General features: G+C 41.8%; 1 protein-coding gene across 1 annotated transcript; it reads left to right on the top strand.

Annotated features, from left to right (window-relative positions):
• Window positions 1-7,296: 7,296 nt before the first annotated feature.
• Window positions 7,297-15,457, top strand: LOC118386440 (trace amine-associated receptor 13c-like). Its single transcript, XM_052521810.1, has 2 exons — window positions 7,297-7,327; window positions 13,091-15,457. Exons 1-2 carry the CDS (start codon window positions 7,297-7,299, stop codon window positions 13,939-13,941), a joined length of 882 nt encoding a protein of 293 aa, XP_052377770.1. The 3' UTR covers window positions 13,942-15,457.
• Window positions 15,458-16,877: the final 1,420 nt, after the last annotated feature.

Genomic DNA, 16,877 nt, shown 5'->3' with positions numbered 1-16,877 from the left:
ACTTCCAAATGAATTACAGATTTCTTGATTGATCTTAATTCTGACTATTTTGAGGGTGAGGTAAGTCGCTTTGGATAAAAGCGTCTGCTAAATGGCATATATTATTATTATTATTATTGCTACCATTACTCAAGAGGGACAATAAACAGTAACTGGTCCTCTGTAGCTCAGTTGGTAGAGCATGGCACTTGCAAAACCAGGATAGTGGGTTCAATCCAAATAACTTTGGATAAAAGTGTCTTCTAAATAGCATATGGGTACGATGTAGCGAAGTTAAGCCGTCATTTGGCTTTACGTACCACTTACTTATGGAGATATAGCCATGTGAATCCTACCAATTAGAACCGATAAAGATGGTTGGTGGCCATTTTGGAAAACTGGTTAAATCTGCAATGGAACTAGATATATTCATTAAGACCTTTACTTGCTTTCTGCATAGGCTAAATGGTCTCATCATAAAGGCATTTAGTTCAAATGGGTTACATCTCTCTATGCTGGACGTAATGCATTCCTATGGGGTTCTATTAATAGTGATGTGTAAAGGCCACATTTAGTTGAAATGGGTTACATACAGTGCCCTCCGTAATTATTGGGACAGTAAAGCATATTTTATTATTTTGGTTCTATGCTTCTAAAGTTTGTGTTTTTTTGTTTGTTTATCTGCGTTGTTTGTGACTTATTTTTGTGAACTATTTTTGTACATAATGTTGCCGCTACCATCTCTTATGACCGAAAATAACTTCTAGACATCAGGACTTCGATTACTCACCACGGACTAGAAGAATCCTTTTTCTTCTTTCACGACTCTCACGAGCCCGAGGTGGATGATATGCGGCTCCCTCGGGAACAGGCCCCGACCCCAGTGATTTGCATGAAGAGGAGGCGGAGGAAGAGAGGCCAGAGGGCGGACTGCCTTCTGAGTAGTAGGAGGCGATCGAATAAACTCCCACTCCTATCAATTCTGCTCGCAAACATGCAATCTTTGGACAATAAAATGGACAGGTGGGAAGATTAAACTACCAACGGGACATTAAAAACTGCAACATTTTATGCTTCATGGAATTGTGGCTGAACGACGACAATATCAACATACAGCTGGATGGTTATACGATGTATTGGCAGGATAGAACAGCGGCGTCTGGTAAAACAAGGGGTGGCGGTCGATGTATTTTTGTGAACAACAGCTGGGGCCCAATATCTAAGGAAGTCTCAAGCCATTGCTCGCCTGAGGTAGTTTCTCATGATAAGCTGCAGACCACATTACCTTCCCGAGAGAGTTTTAGTCTATATTCTTTTTAGCTGTTTACGTACCACCACAGTCAGAGGCTGGCACCAAGATAGCATTGAATGAGCTGAATTCCGCTATAAGCAAACAAGAAAACGCTCACCCAGAGGCGGTGCTCCTAGTAGCCGGGGACTTCAATGCAGAGAAAATTGAATCAGTTTTACCTCATTTCTATCAAAATGTCAAATGTGCAACCAGAGTAAAAATAACTCTAGACCACCTATACTCCACACACAGAGATGCATTCAAAGCTCTCCCTCGCACTCCATTTGGCAAATATGACCATCATTCTATCCTCCGGATTCCTGCTTACAAGCAACAATTAAAGCAGGAAGCACCAGTGACTAGATCAATAAAAAAGTGGTCAGATGAAGCAGATGCTAAGCTGCAGGACTGTTTTGCTTGCACATACTGGATTATGTTCCGGGATTCCTTCAATGATATTGAGGAGTACATCGCATCTGTCATTGGCTTCATCAATAAATGCATCGATGACATCATCCCCACAGTGACCGTATGTACATACCCCAACCCAAAACCATGGATTGCAGGCAGCATCCGCACTGAGCTCAAGGCTAGAGTTGCCGCTTTCAAGAAGTGGGACTCTAACCCGGAGGCTTATAAGAAATCCCGCTATGCCCACCGACAAACCATCAAACAGGCAAAGTCTCATTACAGGACTAAGATCGAGTCGTACTACACCGGCTCTGACGCTCGTTGGATGTGGCAAGGCCTGCAAACCATTACAGACTACAAAGGGAAGTACAGCAGAGAGCTGCCCAGTGACACGATCCTACCAGACGAGCTAAACTACTTCTATGCTTGCTTTGAGGCAAATAACACTGAAACATGCATGAGAGCACCAGCTGTTCCTGAAGACCCTGTGATCACGCTCTCCGCAGCCGATGTGAGTAAGACCTTTAGACAGGTCAACATTCACAAGGCCGCAGGGCCATGCGCTTACAAACTAGCAACTGTCTTCACTGACATTTTCAACCTCTCCCTGTAGCCATGAAATGCTTTGAAAGGCTGGCCATGGCTCACATCAGCACCATCATCCCAGAAACCCTAGACCAAGCACCGCCCTCCTTTTGAAGCTTCAGTCTGTTATTCGAACTCAATCAGCATGACAGAGTGATCTCCAGGCTTGTCCTCGTCAACACTCACACCTGTGTTAACGAGAGAATCACTGACATGATGTCAGCTGGTCCTTGTTTGGCAAGGCTGAAATGCAGTGGAAATGATTTTTGTAAATGTTTTGTAAATGTTAGTAAATGTTAGTAAGTTAGTATTTGTGAATGTTAGTAAGGTAGTTGTTCACATGTTTATTAACAAGTGATAACTAGTAAGCTAGATATTGACACATTTATTACTAAGTGATGAATAACCTATTTATTAATCCAGTATAAATGCTTTATTACAGTGTGTTATTATAAAGTGCTACCAATTAGGGTTACAGTATGAATGTTGTAAACATCTCAAAAAGCTAACTAATGTCTACTTTGAGTAAACAACTTGAAAAGGCCTTTATCAGAGGCCTGCTTCAAGTCATGAAATCAGTGCTGCATTTGTGAAGCAAGCATTTAGCATGTAAGATGTGTCTATATTGATCCTGCATCATATTATATCTGGGTTAATCCTGCATCATATTATATCTGGATTAATCCTGCATCATATTATATCTGGGTTAATCCTGCATCATATTATATCTGGGTTAATCCTGCATCTTATTATATTGTTGTTGATCCTGGATCTTCATATATCAGTGTTGATTCTGGACCGGACATATATCAGTGTTGATCCTGGATCTTCATATATCAGTGTTGATCCTGGATCATGCCCCATGAAATCTGAGAGAGGCCATATAAAAAATACAAGTTCAGTTGTGTATTTATGAAAATGACTTGTTATCTGTCTAACCCTAACCCATAGAGGGGGGTGTAGGATTTGGACTTAAATGAGATTAGGGGAGGTGCACTCTGAAAACCTACCTCTTTATGAATATCTTGATTAAATCCCATAGAGTCTAGTGTAGCACCGGTGCGACAATGTAAGAAACATAATAAAAAAATCCCCATCAAAATCCATCAGTTTAAACTAGATATGTCTGCATGGGCTGTGTTTCAATCCACCGCATCTGCCCATGGTGGTCTTCAACAGCTGCGGTGGAAGGTGGCCGATCTACAGCGGTATTTGACAGACCATGAGACATCCCGAAAATCTACTCACAAAAAAAGTCTATAGTGTCCTGACTGTTTGGCCTACACATTTATAATGACCGCTTTGCTCTACGACCCTCACAAGCCCCAGGGGACTTGTCTGAGGTCGGTACTGTCAATGTTCCAACTTCTGTTTGTAGCATCCAAACCGTTTGGGCTACAAACTAATGTGAAAGGGAAAGATTCTCATGAACACCATGGGTTCTCCGTTTTATTCTACTACCCCCAGTTTTGTGACAATGCAAAAAAAAGGGTTAAATATGTGTAAAAAAAAAATCCCTTCCCATTTGCTAGATTTTGTTATGGTACAAGCCTATTCAAACATTTATTAAATTAATGTTTTTCCTCATCAATCTACACACAATATCCCATAATGACAAAGTGAAAATAAGTTTTCAGAAATTTGCTAAAAAACTGAATAGCTTATTTACATAAGTTTTCAGACCCTAGGCTATGAGACTCAAAATTGAGCTCAGTTGCATCCTGTTTCCATTGACCATCCTTGAAATGTCTCTACAACTTGATTGGATTCCACATGTGGAAATTCAATTGATTGGACATGATTTAGAAAGGCAAACTTTCTACACAAGATCCCACAGTTGACAGTGCATGTCAGAGCAAATACCAAGCCATGAGGTCGAAGGAATTGTCTGTAGAGCTCAGAGACAGGATTGTGTCAAGGTACCGATCTGGGGAAGGGTACCAAAACATTTCTGCAGTATATACGGTCCCCAAGAACACAGTTGCCTCTATCATGCTGAAATGGAAGAAGTTTGGAACCACCAAGACCTCTTCCTCGAGCAAACTGAGCAATCAGGGGAGAAGGGTCTCTGCCAGGGAGGTGACCAAGAACCCAAAAGTAAGTCTGACAGAGCTCCAGAGTTTCTCTGTGGGAATGGGAGAACCTTCCAAAAGGACAACCATCTCTGCAGTACTCCACCAATCAGGCCTTTATGGTAGAGTGGCTAAACGGAAATCACTGCTCAGAAATCGACCCCCCCCATCTGCTAAATGACTGAAAGTGGTGAGTCAGACTCATGCTCTCACAATGACGTAGCCCTGCCTGGTACTTCAAAGTCAGGGTCACCCTGGGCCTCGGTCGAAGAGGAACTTTCCTCTTGGACGATTGATTAAGATGTTTATTTTCCACACAGGATGCCGAGTTTCTGATCAGGTCACTTTGAATGTTTATGCTCTATTGGGGCCTTATTGGGTCCCTTGAGTAAAGCGTTTGTGTCTCTAACACCTTTAATTGGTGGAATTCCTTAGAGTTTTGGACCTCATTATTCCAGAGCCTTGCATACAGGTGATAACAGGACCCTCTGGTGTGAAAACTTAAAGTCAAACTAATATCATTAAAGAGGTGTTCACTTACAGTGTTGTACCAGTGACGTCAGTCACAGAGCACAGGTTGAGTTTTGCTGATGCAATATGCTCTTTGAGAATCATGAGTGCTAGAGAGATCAAATTACAGTGTACTAGATGTTTGTATGTGCGTGTGTATGTGTTTGTGTGTGTCTGTCTGACTGTGTGTGTCTGACTGTGTGTGTTCTTGTTTGACACCTTTAATTGGTAGAGTGATGTAAGTGTCATTATTACAGAGCCTTGCAGGTCAGTGCTAACAGGTCCCTCTGGAATCTGAGACAACAACTAATTAGACAAACAATATGATTGGGTCAGAATACTGCAGGGTGATGTCTGGCAAATATTATGTGTCCCAATGATGTAACTCTCTCTGTTGACTTGAATCATTGTTTCATAATTCAGTTCAGATGGACATGTACAAGTCTATGGAATGTTCCTATGAAATTCAATTAGCAAATACACCATCAAGATGTACCATCTTATCAACTGCCTTACTGTCAATTTTATAATGCACTGGCCAAATGACATATGCCTTAATGTGTCCTGTAGTTTCACAAGGTCATCCTTCTGAATCTTATTTCGTTGTATTGAATGTTGGAAGTCTAAAGAACTTCAGTTTCACATCTTGCATTTGAATGGAAGGGCTGGCTCCTAACGCCCGCAGTTAGTTTGGTATCTTACGATAGCTAGCTTGTTGCTGAACATTTTTCAGAAACACAACCTCAGTTTGGAGCTCCATATAGGCAAAATAGTTGATTGGTTTGATAAGTGGCAACCTGTCACCAGTTCACAGAACCTTTATACAACCTTATGAAAGGGTTCTTTATAGTACCATAAAGGTTTCAATTAGAACCTTAACGATCATGGTTCTTTATAGCTTGAACTGTCTCTTCTTGAAAAACATGATGACATTTTTTTTATCCTAAATTCCTATTACTAACAAATCAAATAGCAAATTCCAATATACTTTTTTGGGGGAAAAAACGAACTCTACCAGGCAGTTGAGAAGTCAACCAGGTGAAACCAGCAACACCATTATAGAATGGCAATTTGTGTAGCATTAATACAGGTAACGAGTGGAGGACAGAGGAGCCTCTTAAAGAAGAAGTTACAGGTCTGTGAGAGCCAGAAATCTTGCTTGTTTGTAGGTGACCAAATACTTATTTTCCACCATAATTTGCAAATAAATTCATTAAAAATCCTACAATATGATTTTCTGGATTTTTTTCCCCTCATTTTGTCTGTCATAGTTGAAGTGTACCTATGATGAAAATCACAGGCCTCTCTCATATTTTTAAGTGGGAGAACTTGCACAAGTGGCTGACTAAATACTTTTTTGCCCCACTGTATAAGTATGGATGAGCGATGGTCGAGCGGCATAGGCAAGGTGCAATAGATGGTATAAAATACAGTATATACGAGTAATGTAAGATATATAAAAAACATGATTAAATTGGCATTATTTAGAGTGGCATTGTATAAGTGACTAGTGATCCATTTATTAAAATGGCCAGTGATTGGGTCTCAAATGTAGGCAGCAGCCTTTCTGAGTTAGCGATTGCTTTTCAGCAGTCTGAAGTCCTTGAGATAGAAGCTGTTTTTCAGTATCTCGGTCCCAGCTTTGATGCACCTGTACTGACCTCACCTTCTGGATGATACAGACACTGGCTCGGGTGGTGGATGTCCTTGATGAATATTTTGGCCTTCCTGTGACAACGGTGCTGTAGCTGTCTTGCAGGGCAGGTAGTTTGCCCCCGGTGAGGCGTTGTGCATACCACACCACCCTCTGGAGGGCCATGTGGTTGAGGGCGGTGAAGATGCCGTAGCATGCTGAGATACAGCCCGACAGGATGCTCTCGATTGTGCATCTGTAAAAGTTTGTCAGGGTTTTGGGTGAAGTCAAATTTCTTCAGCCTCCTGAGTTTGAAGAGACGCTGTTGCGCCTTCTTCTCCACATTGTCTGTGTGGGTGGACCATTTAAGTTTTTCTGTGATGTGTACGCCGAGAAACTTAAAACTTTCCACCTTCTCCACTGCTGTCCCCTCAATGTGGATAGGGGGGTGCTCCCTCTGCTGTTTCCTGAAGTCCATGATCATCTCCTTTGTTTTGTTGACGTTGAGTGAGAGGTTGTTTTCCTGACACCACACGCCGAGTGCACTAACCTCCACCTTGTAGGCTGTCCCATTGTTGTTGGTAATCAAACCCACTACTGCTGTGTCGTCTGCAAACTTGATGATTGAGTTGGATGCTGCATGGCCCTGCAGTCGTGGGTGAACAGGGAGTACGGGAGGGGGATGAGCACACACCCTTGTTGGGGCCCTACTGTTGAGGGTCAGCGAAGTGGAGATGTTGTTTCCTACCTTCACCACCTGGGGGCGGCCGGTCAGAAAGTCCAGTACCCAGTTGCACAGGGCGGGGTTGAGAACCATGGCCTCCAGCTTGATGATGAGCTTCGAGGGTACTGTTGTTGAATGCTGAGCTGTAATCAATGAACAGCATTCTTACATAGGTATTCCTTCTGTCCAGATGGCATAGGGCAGTGTGCAGTGTGATGGCGATTGCGTCGTCTGTGAACCTGTTGGGGTGGTATGCAAACTGAAGTGGGTCTAAGGTGGCCGGTAAGGTGAAGGTGATATGATCCTTGACTAGTTTATGATCCTGATGACAGAAGTGAGAGCTACGGGGCGATAATCATTTAGTTCAGTTATCTTATCTAGTCATCAGTTATCTACTTATCTACTTATCAGTTATCTAGTCCCTGGATGGGAGACCAGTTGCTGCTGGAAGTGGTGTTGGAGGGCCAGTAGGAGCCACTCTTTCCTCTGGTCTAAAAAATATCCCAATGCTCCAGGCCAATGATTGGGGACACTGCCCTGTGTAGGGTGCCGTCTTTCGGATGGGACGTTAAACGGGTGTCCTGACTCTCTGCGGTCATTAAAGATCCCATGGTACTTATCGTAAGAGTAGGGGTGTTAACCCCGGTGTTCTGGCTAAATTCCCAATCTGGCCATCAAACCATCACGATCACCTAATAATCCCCAGTTTACAATTGACAGATTCATCCCCCTCCTCTCCCCTGTAACTATTCCCCAGGTCGTTGCTGCAAATGAGAATGTGTTCTCAGTCAACTTACCTGGTAAAATAACAGAAAAATAAAAAAATCTTTGCCTTCTTGGGTACAGGAACAATGGAAGCCATCTTGAAGCATGTGGGGACTACAGACTGGGATAAGGAGCGATTGAATATGTCCGTAAACACATCAGCCAGGTGGTCTGCGCATGCTCACATTTCTTAGTCACATTAAAAAAACATTGGGTCAGAACACAGTTTGGTTGTTCTGATGTCTGACAAACATTATTTGTCCCCATGATGTAAATGAGCCAAAGTCTGCCTCAACTTGAAGAAATATGGTTCATAATTCAGTTCATATGGACATTTTTTTAAGTCTATGGAATGTTTCTATGGAATCCCAATATTCATTTTGATTGAATGTGCTATAAGCGCATACACCATCTAGTTCGCCATCTCATCAACTTCCTTACTGTCAGTTTTCCTACACTAGTCAGCTGACGTGTGGCATGCCGTCAAATTTCCAGAGGTTGTGGATTATGTTCCAAACTGAGCATTGGCATCAGCAAAAACAGTTAGTCTTGCACAGTTATCCTATTTATCATGTATAATAACCTTTAAGTGACCAAATAATCACACCTACTATATTTTCCCATTTAAAATGCTCAGAATGGACTTCCTGACGGGCCACCTCCATGTGGTAAGGGTAGGTAACAACACATCCGCCACACTGATCCTCAACACGGGGTTCCCTCAGGGGTGCATGCTCAGTCCCCTCCTGTACTCCTGTTCACTCATGACTGCATGGTCAGGCACGACTCCAACACCTTCACTAAGCTTACAGATGGCACAACAGTGGTAGGCTTGATCACCGACAACAATGAGACAGTCTATAGGGAGGAGGTCAGAGACCTGGCCGTGTGGTGCCAGGTTGCCAACTTCAAGTTCCTTGGTGTCATTTACATTTACATTTAAGTCATTTAGCAGACGCTCTTATCCAGAGCGACTTACAAATTGGTGCATTCACCTTATGACATCCAGTGGAACAGCCACTTTACAATAGTGCATCTAAATCTTTTAAGGGGGGTGAGAAGGATTACTTTATCCTATCCTAGGTATTCCTTAAAGAGGTGGGGTTTCAGGTGTCTCCGGAAGGTGGTGATTGACTCCGCTGTCCTGGCGTCGTGAGGGAGTTTGTTCCACCATTGGGGGCCAGAGCAGCGAACAGTTTTGACTGGGCTGAGCGGGAACTGTACTTCCTCAGTGGTAGGGAGGCGAGCAGGCCAGAGGTGGATGAACGCAGTGCCCTTGTTTGGGTGTAGGGCCTGATCAGAGCCTGGAGGTACTGAGGTGCCGTTCCCCTCACAGCTCCGTAGGCAAGCACCATGGTCTTGTAGCGGATGCGAGCTTCAACTGGAAGCCAGTGGAGAGAGCGGAGGAGCGGGGTGACGTGAGAGAACTTGGGAAGGTTGAACACCAGACGGGCTGCGGCGTTCTGGATGAGTTGTAGGGGTTTAATGGCACAGGCAGGGAGCCCAGCCAACAGCGAGTTGCAGTAATCCAGACGGGAGATGACAAGTGCCTGGATTAGGACCTGCGCCGCTTCCTGTGTGAGGCAGGGTCATACTCTGCGGATGTTGTAGAGCATGAACCTACAGGAACGGGCCACCGCCTTGATGTTAGTTGAGAACGACAGGGTGTTGTCCAGGATCACGCCAAGGTTCTTAGCGCTCTGGGAGGAGGACACAATGGAGTTGTCAACCGTGATGGCGAGATCATGGAACGGGCAGTCCTTCCCCGGGAGTAGTATTTTGTGAAGTGCACCAGTCCCACCTGCAGCAATGCACCCCCACAACATGATGCTGCCACCCCATGCTTCACGGTTGGGATGATGTTCTTCGGCTTGTAAGCATCCCCCTTTTTCCTCCAAACATAACGATGGTCATTATCGCCAAACAGTTCCATTTTTGTTTCATCAGACCAGAGGACATTTCTCCAAAAAGTATGATCTTTGTCCCTATGTGCAGTTGCAAACCGTAGTCTGGCTTTTTTATGGCGGTTTTGGAGCAGTTTCCTTTTTCCTTGTTGAGCGGCCTTTCAGGTTATGTCGATATTGGACTGGTTTTACTGTGGATATAGATACTTTTGTACCTGTTTCCTCCAGCCTCTCCACAGGGTCCTTTGCTGTTGTTCTGGGATTAATTTGCACTTTTCGCACTAAAGTACATTCATCTCTAGGAGACAGAACATGTCTCCTTCCTGAGCGGTATGATGGCTGCATGGTCCCATAGTGTTTATACTTGCGTACTATTGTTTGTACAGATGAACGTGGTACCTTTAAGGCGTTTGGAAATTGCTCCCAAGGATGAACCAGACTTGTGGAGGTCTACAATTTCTTTTCCGGAGGTCTTGACTGATTTCTTTTGATTCCCCCATGATGTCAAGCAAAGAGGCACTGAGGTTGAAGGTAGGCCTTGAAATATATCCACATGTACACCTCCAATTGACTCAAATGATGTCAATTCGCCTATCAGAAGCTTCTAAATCCATGACATCATTTTCTGGAATTTTCCAAGCTGTTTAAAAGCACAGTCAACTTAATGTATGTAAATTTATGACCCACTGGAATTGTGATACATTGAATTATAAGTGAAATAATCTGTCTGTAAACAATTTTTGGAAAAATTACTTGTGTCATGCACAAAGTGTATGTCCTAACCGACTTGCCAAAACTATGGTTTGTTAACAAGAAATTTGTGGAGTGGTTGAGAAACGAGTTTTAATGACTCCAACCTAAGTGTATGTAAACTTATGACTTCAACTGTACATACAGTATTATCTCAATTTCCTCGACTAACTGGTGCCCCCGCACATTGATCCGCACATTGATTCTGTACCTGTACCCCCTGTATACAGTGCCTTGCGAAAGTATTCGGCCCCCTTGAACTTTGCGACCTTTTGCCACATTTCAGGCTTCAAACATAAAGATATAAAACTGTATTTTTTTGTGAAGAATCAACAACAAGTGGGACACAATCATGAAGTGGAACTACATTTATTGGATATTTCAAACTTTTTTAACAAATCAAAAACTGAAAAATTGGGCGTGCAAAATTATTCAGCCGCTTTACTTTCAGTGCAGCAAACTCTCTCCAGAAGTTCAGTGAGGATCTCTGAATGATCCAATGTTGACCTAAATGACTAATGATGATAAATACAATCCACCTGTGTGTAATCAAGTCTCCGTATAAATGCACCTGCACTGTGATAGTCTCAGAGGTCCGTTAAAAGCGCAGAGAGCATCATGAAGAACAAGGAACACACCAGGCAGGTCCGAGATACTGTTGTGAAGAAGTTTAAAGCTGGATTTGGATACTAAAAGATTTCCCAAGCTTTAAACATCCCAAGGAGCACTGTGCAAGCGATAATATTGAAATGGAAGGAGTATCAGACCACTGCAAATCTACCAAGACCTGGCCGTCCCTCTAAACTTTCAGCTCATACAAGGAGAAGACTGATCAGAGATGCAGCCAAGAGGCCCATGATCACTCTGGATGAACTGCAGAGATCTACAGCTGAGGTGGGAGACTCTGTCCATAGGACAACAATCAGTCGTATATTGCACAAATCTGGCCTTTATGGAAGAGTGGCAAGAAGAAAGCCATTTCTTAAAGATATCCATAAAAAGTGTTGTTTAAAGTTTGCCACAAGCCACCTGGGAGACACACCAAACATGTGGAAGAAGGTGCTCTGGTCAGATGAAACCAAAATTGAACTTTTTGGCAACAATGCAAAACGTTATGTTTGGCGTAAAAGCAACACCCTGAACACACCATCCCCACTGTCAAACATGGTGTTGGCAGCATCATGGTTTGGGCCTGCTTTTCTTCAGCAGGGACAGGTGGCTAAAAACAAGATGGTTAAAATTGATGGGAAGATGGATGGAGCCAAATACAGGACCATTCTGGAAGAAAACCTGATGGAGTCTGCAAAAGGCCTGAGACTGGGACGGAGATTTGTCTTCCAACAAGACAATGATCCAAAACATAAAGCAAAATCTACAATGGAATGGTTCAAAAAGAAACATATCCAGGTGTTAGAATGGCCAAGTCAAAGTCCAGACCTGAATCCAATCGAGAATCTGTGGAAAGAACTGAAAACTGCTGTTCACAAATGCTCTCCATCCAACCTCACTGAGCTCGAGCTGTTTTGCAAGGAGGAATGGGAAAAATTTTCAGTCTCTCGATGTGCAAAACTGATAGAGACATACCCCAAGCGACTTACAGCTGTAATCGCAGCAAAAGTTGGCGCTACAAAGTATTAACTTAAGGGGGCTGAATAATTTTGCACGCCCAATTTTTCAGTTTTTGATTTGTTAAAAAAGTTTGAAATATCCAATAAATGTCGTTCCACTTCATGATTGTGTCCCACTTGTTGTTGATTCTTCACAAAAAAATACAGTTTTATATCTTTATGTTTGAAGCCTGAAATGTGGCAAAAGGTCGCAAAGTTCAAGGAGGCCGAATACTTTCGCAAGGCACTGTATAGCCTCGCTATTGTTATTTTACTGCTGCTCTCTAATTATTTGCTACTGTTATTTTACATTTTTTACTTAACTTATTTTTTCAGAAAACTGCATTGTTTGTTAACTGCTTGTAAGTAACCATTTCACTGTAAGGTCCACACCTGTTTGGCGCATGTGACAAATAAAATTTGATTTGAAAGAAAATGCAACTTTTCTCTCATCTCTAACTATCAGTAAGGTTGAAGGACAGGCTAGGAGACCACAACAACATCCAATCCTGTCACACATTACGTCAAGCTTTCACAAATTATTTGTTTATCCAACAGATTTATTATTTATTTCTGTGCTCTATTGTGTGTGCAGAGAGACTCCGGAAAGGGGAGTGGTTGTCAGCTATTCAGGGATAAATAGAGAGTCAGAGCTCAGAGTTTGTCAGAAGCCGGACCTGACAGGGTCACACACAGGACCAAGCAGGAGCAGGACCTCAGCATTTTTCCTTTTTATTACAAATGGAGGAACACAAAGATGTTCAATACTGTTTTCAAGACAGAAACTCTTCTTGCAGAAAGGCTTTGCTATCGACATCTATCTACATAACACTGTACATCTTCTGCTCATTGATTTCAGCAGTTACAGTATTTTTGAACGTACTGGTGATCATCTCCATCTCTCACTTCAAGCAGCTCCACACTACAACCAACCTGCTCATCCTCTCTCTGGCTGTGTCAGATCTCCTGGTGGGACTGATTGTGATACCAGTAACGACTGTAGCAATAATGGAACCATGCTGGGGTTTTGAGGAATATTTCTGTGTGTTTCATTTCTACATGGCTTGTTTGTGTACTTCTTTATCTCTGGGAAATTTGGTCTTGATATCTATTGACCGCTATGTTGCTGTGTGTGATCCCTTATTGTACCACTCTAAAATAACAACAACAAGAATGATGTGTTGTATATCCATTACCTGGTGTTGTTGTATCATATACGATGCTGCTATTATAAAAAACTTTGTCAATGTACAGGTACACAGTAGGTGTTTGAATGAATGTTTTATTGTAGAGGAGTTACATTGGGCTAATATCATTGACCTTGTAATTACAATGGTTGTCCCGTGCTCTATTATTATAACACTTTATATGAAAATCTTTGTGGTGGCCAGATCACAGGCCAGATCACAGGCCAGAAAGGTATTTTCAAAAGAGGCTGCTTGTGTGTCTGGTGTTAAAACTGTACAGGCAAATAAGTCTGAGAGGAAAGCAGCAAAAACTCTGTCTATTGTTGTTTTCAACTATCTCATTTGTTGGATTCCATTTTTGTTCACAAATATGTTATTTTTTTCAAGTGACAATTTATCATTTACCATCAGCTTTCTGCCACTTGTTAATTCCTTAATTAATCCAATCATTTATGCTTTATTTTATCCTTGGTTCAAAGTGACAGCTAAACATATTTTAACTCTGAAGTTAAGGCGTTCATAGTTCCTATATTTATATATATTTTTTTTAATCTACAAGCATTGGTTGGATATAGTTATGTTAAACAATTGCTCTAATTGCTTCTTTCATGTAACAATACACTGACATTACTTTCAGTATCTCAGTATTGTCATTATAGATACATGTGGTTTTGATACAGAATTATTTTGCTGGATTGGATTGGAATGACTTGGAGAAGGCATTAGAAAGCACAAGCTTGTTTTTACAAAAGACATTGTAGTCATTTTGGGTTAAAAATTCCAATACCAAAATCTGTGGTTGTTCCATGTTATTTAATGATACATAGTATGCAAGTATTCTAAAATTACATTTGGAGGTGCCATATGTTGTTTATCATTGTCCTCTAGTTACTGCATTGGGACACAATGCCTTCAACAAGTGTAGTAAAGGGTGTGGTATATGCCCTATAGACCACGGCTAAGAGTTGTTTTTGTGCACGATGCAACACAGAGTGCCTGGATACAGCCCTTAGCCGTGGTATATTGGCCATATACCACTAACCCCCAAGGTGCCTTATTGTTTTTATAAACCGGTTGCCAACACAGCAAGGAAAGAAAGACACATCTAAATTGAAAATGTTGCTTTTAAGAAATAAATTCATAATAAATACATTCCACCAGACAAACTAGTTCAGACAAAAGTTGTGTTGCTAGACTGGTAACATAGCTAATGTTAGCTAGCCTGTAGTAACATAGCTACAGGCTAGCTAACATTAAATGTATGCAAAAACAGAGCATTAGCGCTACTTCTACAGTGACCAACACATGCCAATTATTTATTTATGTTGCCATTTATAATAATAATAATATAATAACATACTTGCCATTTAGCAGACGCTTTTATCCAAAGCGACTTACAGTCATGTGTGCATACATTCTACGTATGGGTGGTCCCGGGAATCAAACCCACTACCCTGGCGTTACAAGCACCATGCTCTACCAACTGAGCTACAGAAGGACCACATTTAATGTGCACAAACAAAAACATTGCCCCATTTTATTGTTGGCTTGCCCAATGATGTTGTTTTGTTTCCTCCACTCTGCTGGAAATGTAGCCATCCTTTTAGCTGGGGGAGTTTCTGCTGTTTCGCTTCCAGATTTGACCTCTTGTAACTTTGAAGAGAGGTTTTGGATCTGTGTCCTCTGACAGACATTATTTTTCGTGCCTCTAGACCGGCATCCGACAGATTCTGGATACCTAAAAGGGTCCTAACATTCAAAATCAAATAGCTAAATGATCCATGGTCGTACGTTAAAAAAAATGCATATGTTAGTTTATTAACCCCCAAATGCTTAGCCTTTTAGAGGTTTTAAACATACTTGAAGCAGCTCGCTTACAAGCCATGGTGCAAGAAATTGTGTGCCCTATAGGAAATCTCAAAATGTGCAGAAATACCCGTAGAAATAGATTTTCATCTGGCGCATTATACTAGGCCATCTGTGTTAGTGGGCTATATCAGCCAATGGGCTAGATGTAGTTTGAAGAGAGCAGAGTAGGAGAGAGAGAGAGGACACTTGCACTTTCTCTTGCACTACAGTATGTTTTGCATATAGCCTACTAAAATTGTCCTACTTCTAGGAGCAGGACAATTTTCAGAGGAGACAAATATGGATGGTGAATATTTATTTCTAGGCAATGTAGTAAACTATAGCTTAGACATACTTAGAAAATACATTTCTTTGGATAGACAACTGCCCCGTACTTCTCTGCACATGCATAGGATATAGCCTACTCTTTTTAATTGAGACCACACGCACACCTGATCTCACATGCCCAACAGGGAGAGGAGAGGTATGGCTACTGAACTTGAAGCAGCAAGAATTATTAAAGTGGACACTAGCTAGTAAAAAATTGGCCTTTTGCTAAATTAGCCATGGAAGGAGACTTAATTATCCGTACTAGCCAATGATTATAACAGTGATTTTGATCTAACCATAAATTAATACACTGTGCCCCTTGCCTGAGAGGATGGAAGTTCAATATGTAATGTAGCTAGATGTAGAATTCTAATGTTAACTAGCTGGCTTATCGTTTCCTATGAAATAAAGTTCAGCTAGCAAGCAAGCATTTTAGCCAGGTAGCCTTGGACAACAAACACTAAAAGGGTGTACTTAATGCATTGGGGATTTTAACGTGCACATCTTGGTGGGGCAAACTTAACACATTTTTTGAGATGCATGCCAGCGAAGCCACTACACAACACTAAACAATACATTAATTGCACTATAACGTTGACAAACAATGCCCACAAACTGTTGGGGCCTACATAAAGCTGTCCAGACAGCGGAGCTTTCCTTCCAGCACCATGGAGTGAATCCTTACCATCGCTACACCTGGCTATCAGAGGAGCCTCATCTGGCAGCAAAAAAAAGGTTATTTCAGCCTCAGTGCTTCTACACCTGCATTGCTTGCTGTTTGGGGTTTTAGGCTGGGTTTCTGTACAGCACTTTGAGTTATCAGCTGATGTACGAAGGGCTATATAAATACATTTGATTTGATTTGATTTACCTTTTAAAAACCATAGCTGATATGACTGACTTGCTTATATCATATATCATGCTTATATCATAGTACATAGTCCATCGGTAAATAGCCCACCCAATTTACCTACCTCATCCCCATACTGTTTTTATTTATTTACTTTTCTGCTCTTTTGCACACCAGTATCTCTACCTGCACATGACCATCTGATCATTTATCACTCCAGTGTTAATCTGCTAAATTGTAATTATTCGCCTACTTGTTTGTTTACTCCATGTGTAACTCTGTGTTGTCTGTCACACTGCTATGCTTTATCTTGGCCAGGTCGCAGCTGTAAATGAGAACTTGTTCTCAACTAGCCTACCTGCTTAAATAAAGGTGAAAAAAATATTTACTTACCTCTAAGTATAAGCAATTGCAAGCAAACAAGCTGTGAC

Source organism: Oncorhynchus keta, chromosome 7 (assembly GCF_023373465.1).
Source record: "Oncorhynchus keta strain PuntledgeMale-10-30-2019 chromosome 7, Oket_V2, whole genome shotgun sequence".
Taxonomy (NCBI): Eukaryota; Metazoa; Chordata; class Actinopteri; order Salmoniformes; family Salmonidae; genus Oncorhynchus; species Oncorhynchus keta.
Note: the sequence above shows the minus strand (reverse complement) of the source record. Positions and strands in the feature narration are given on the sequence as shown.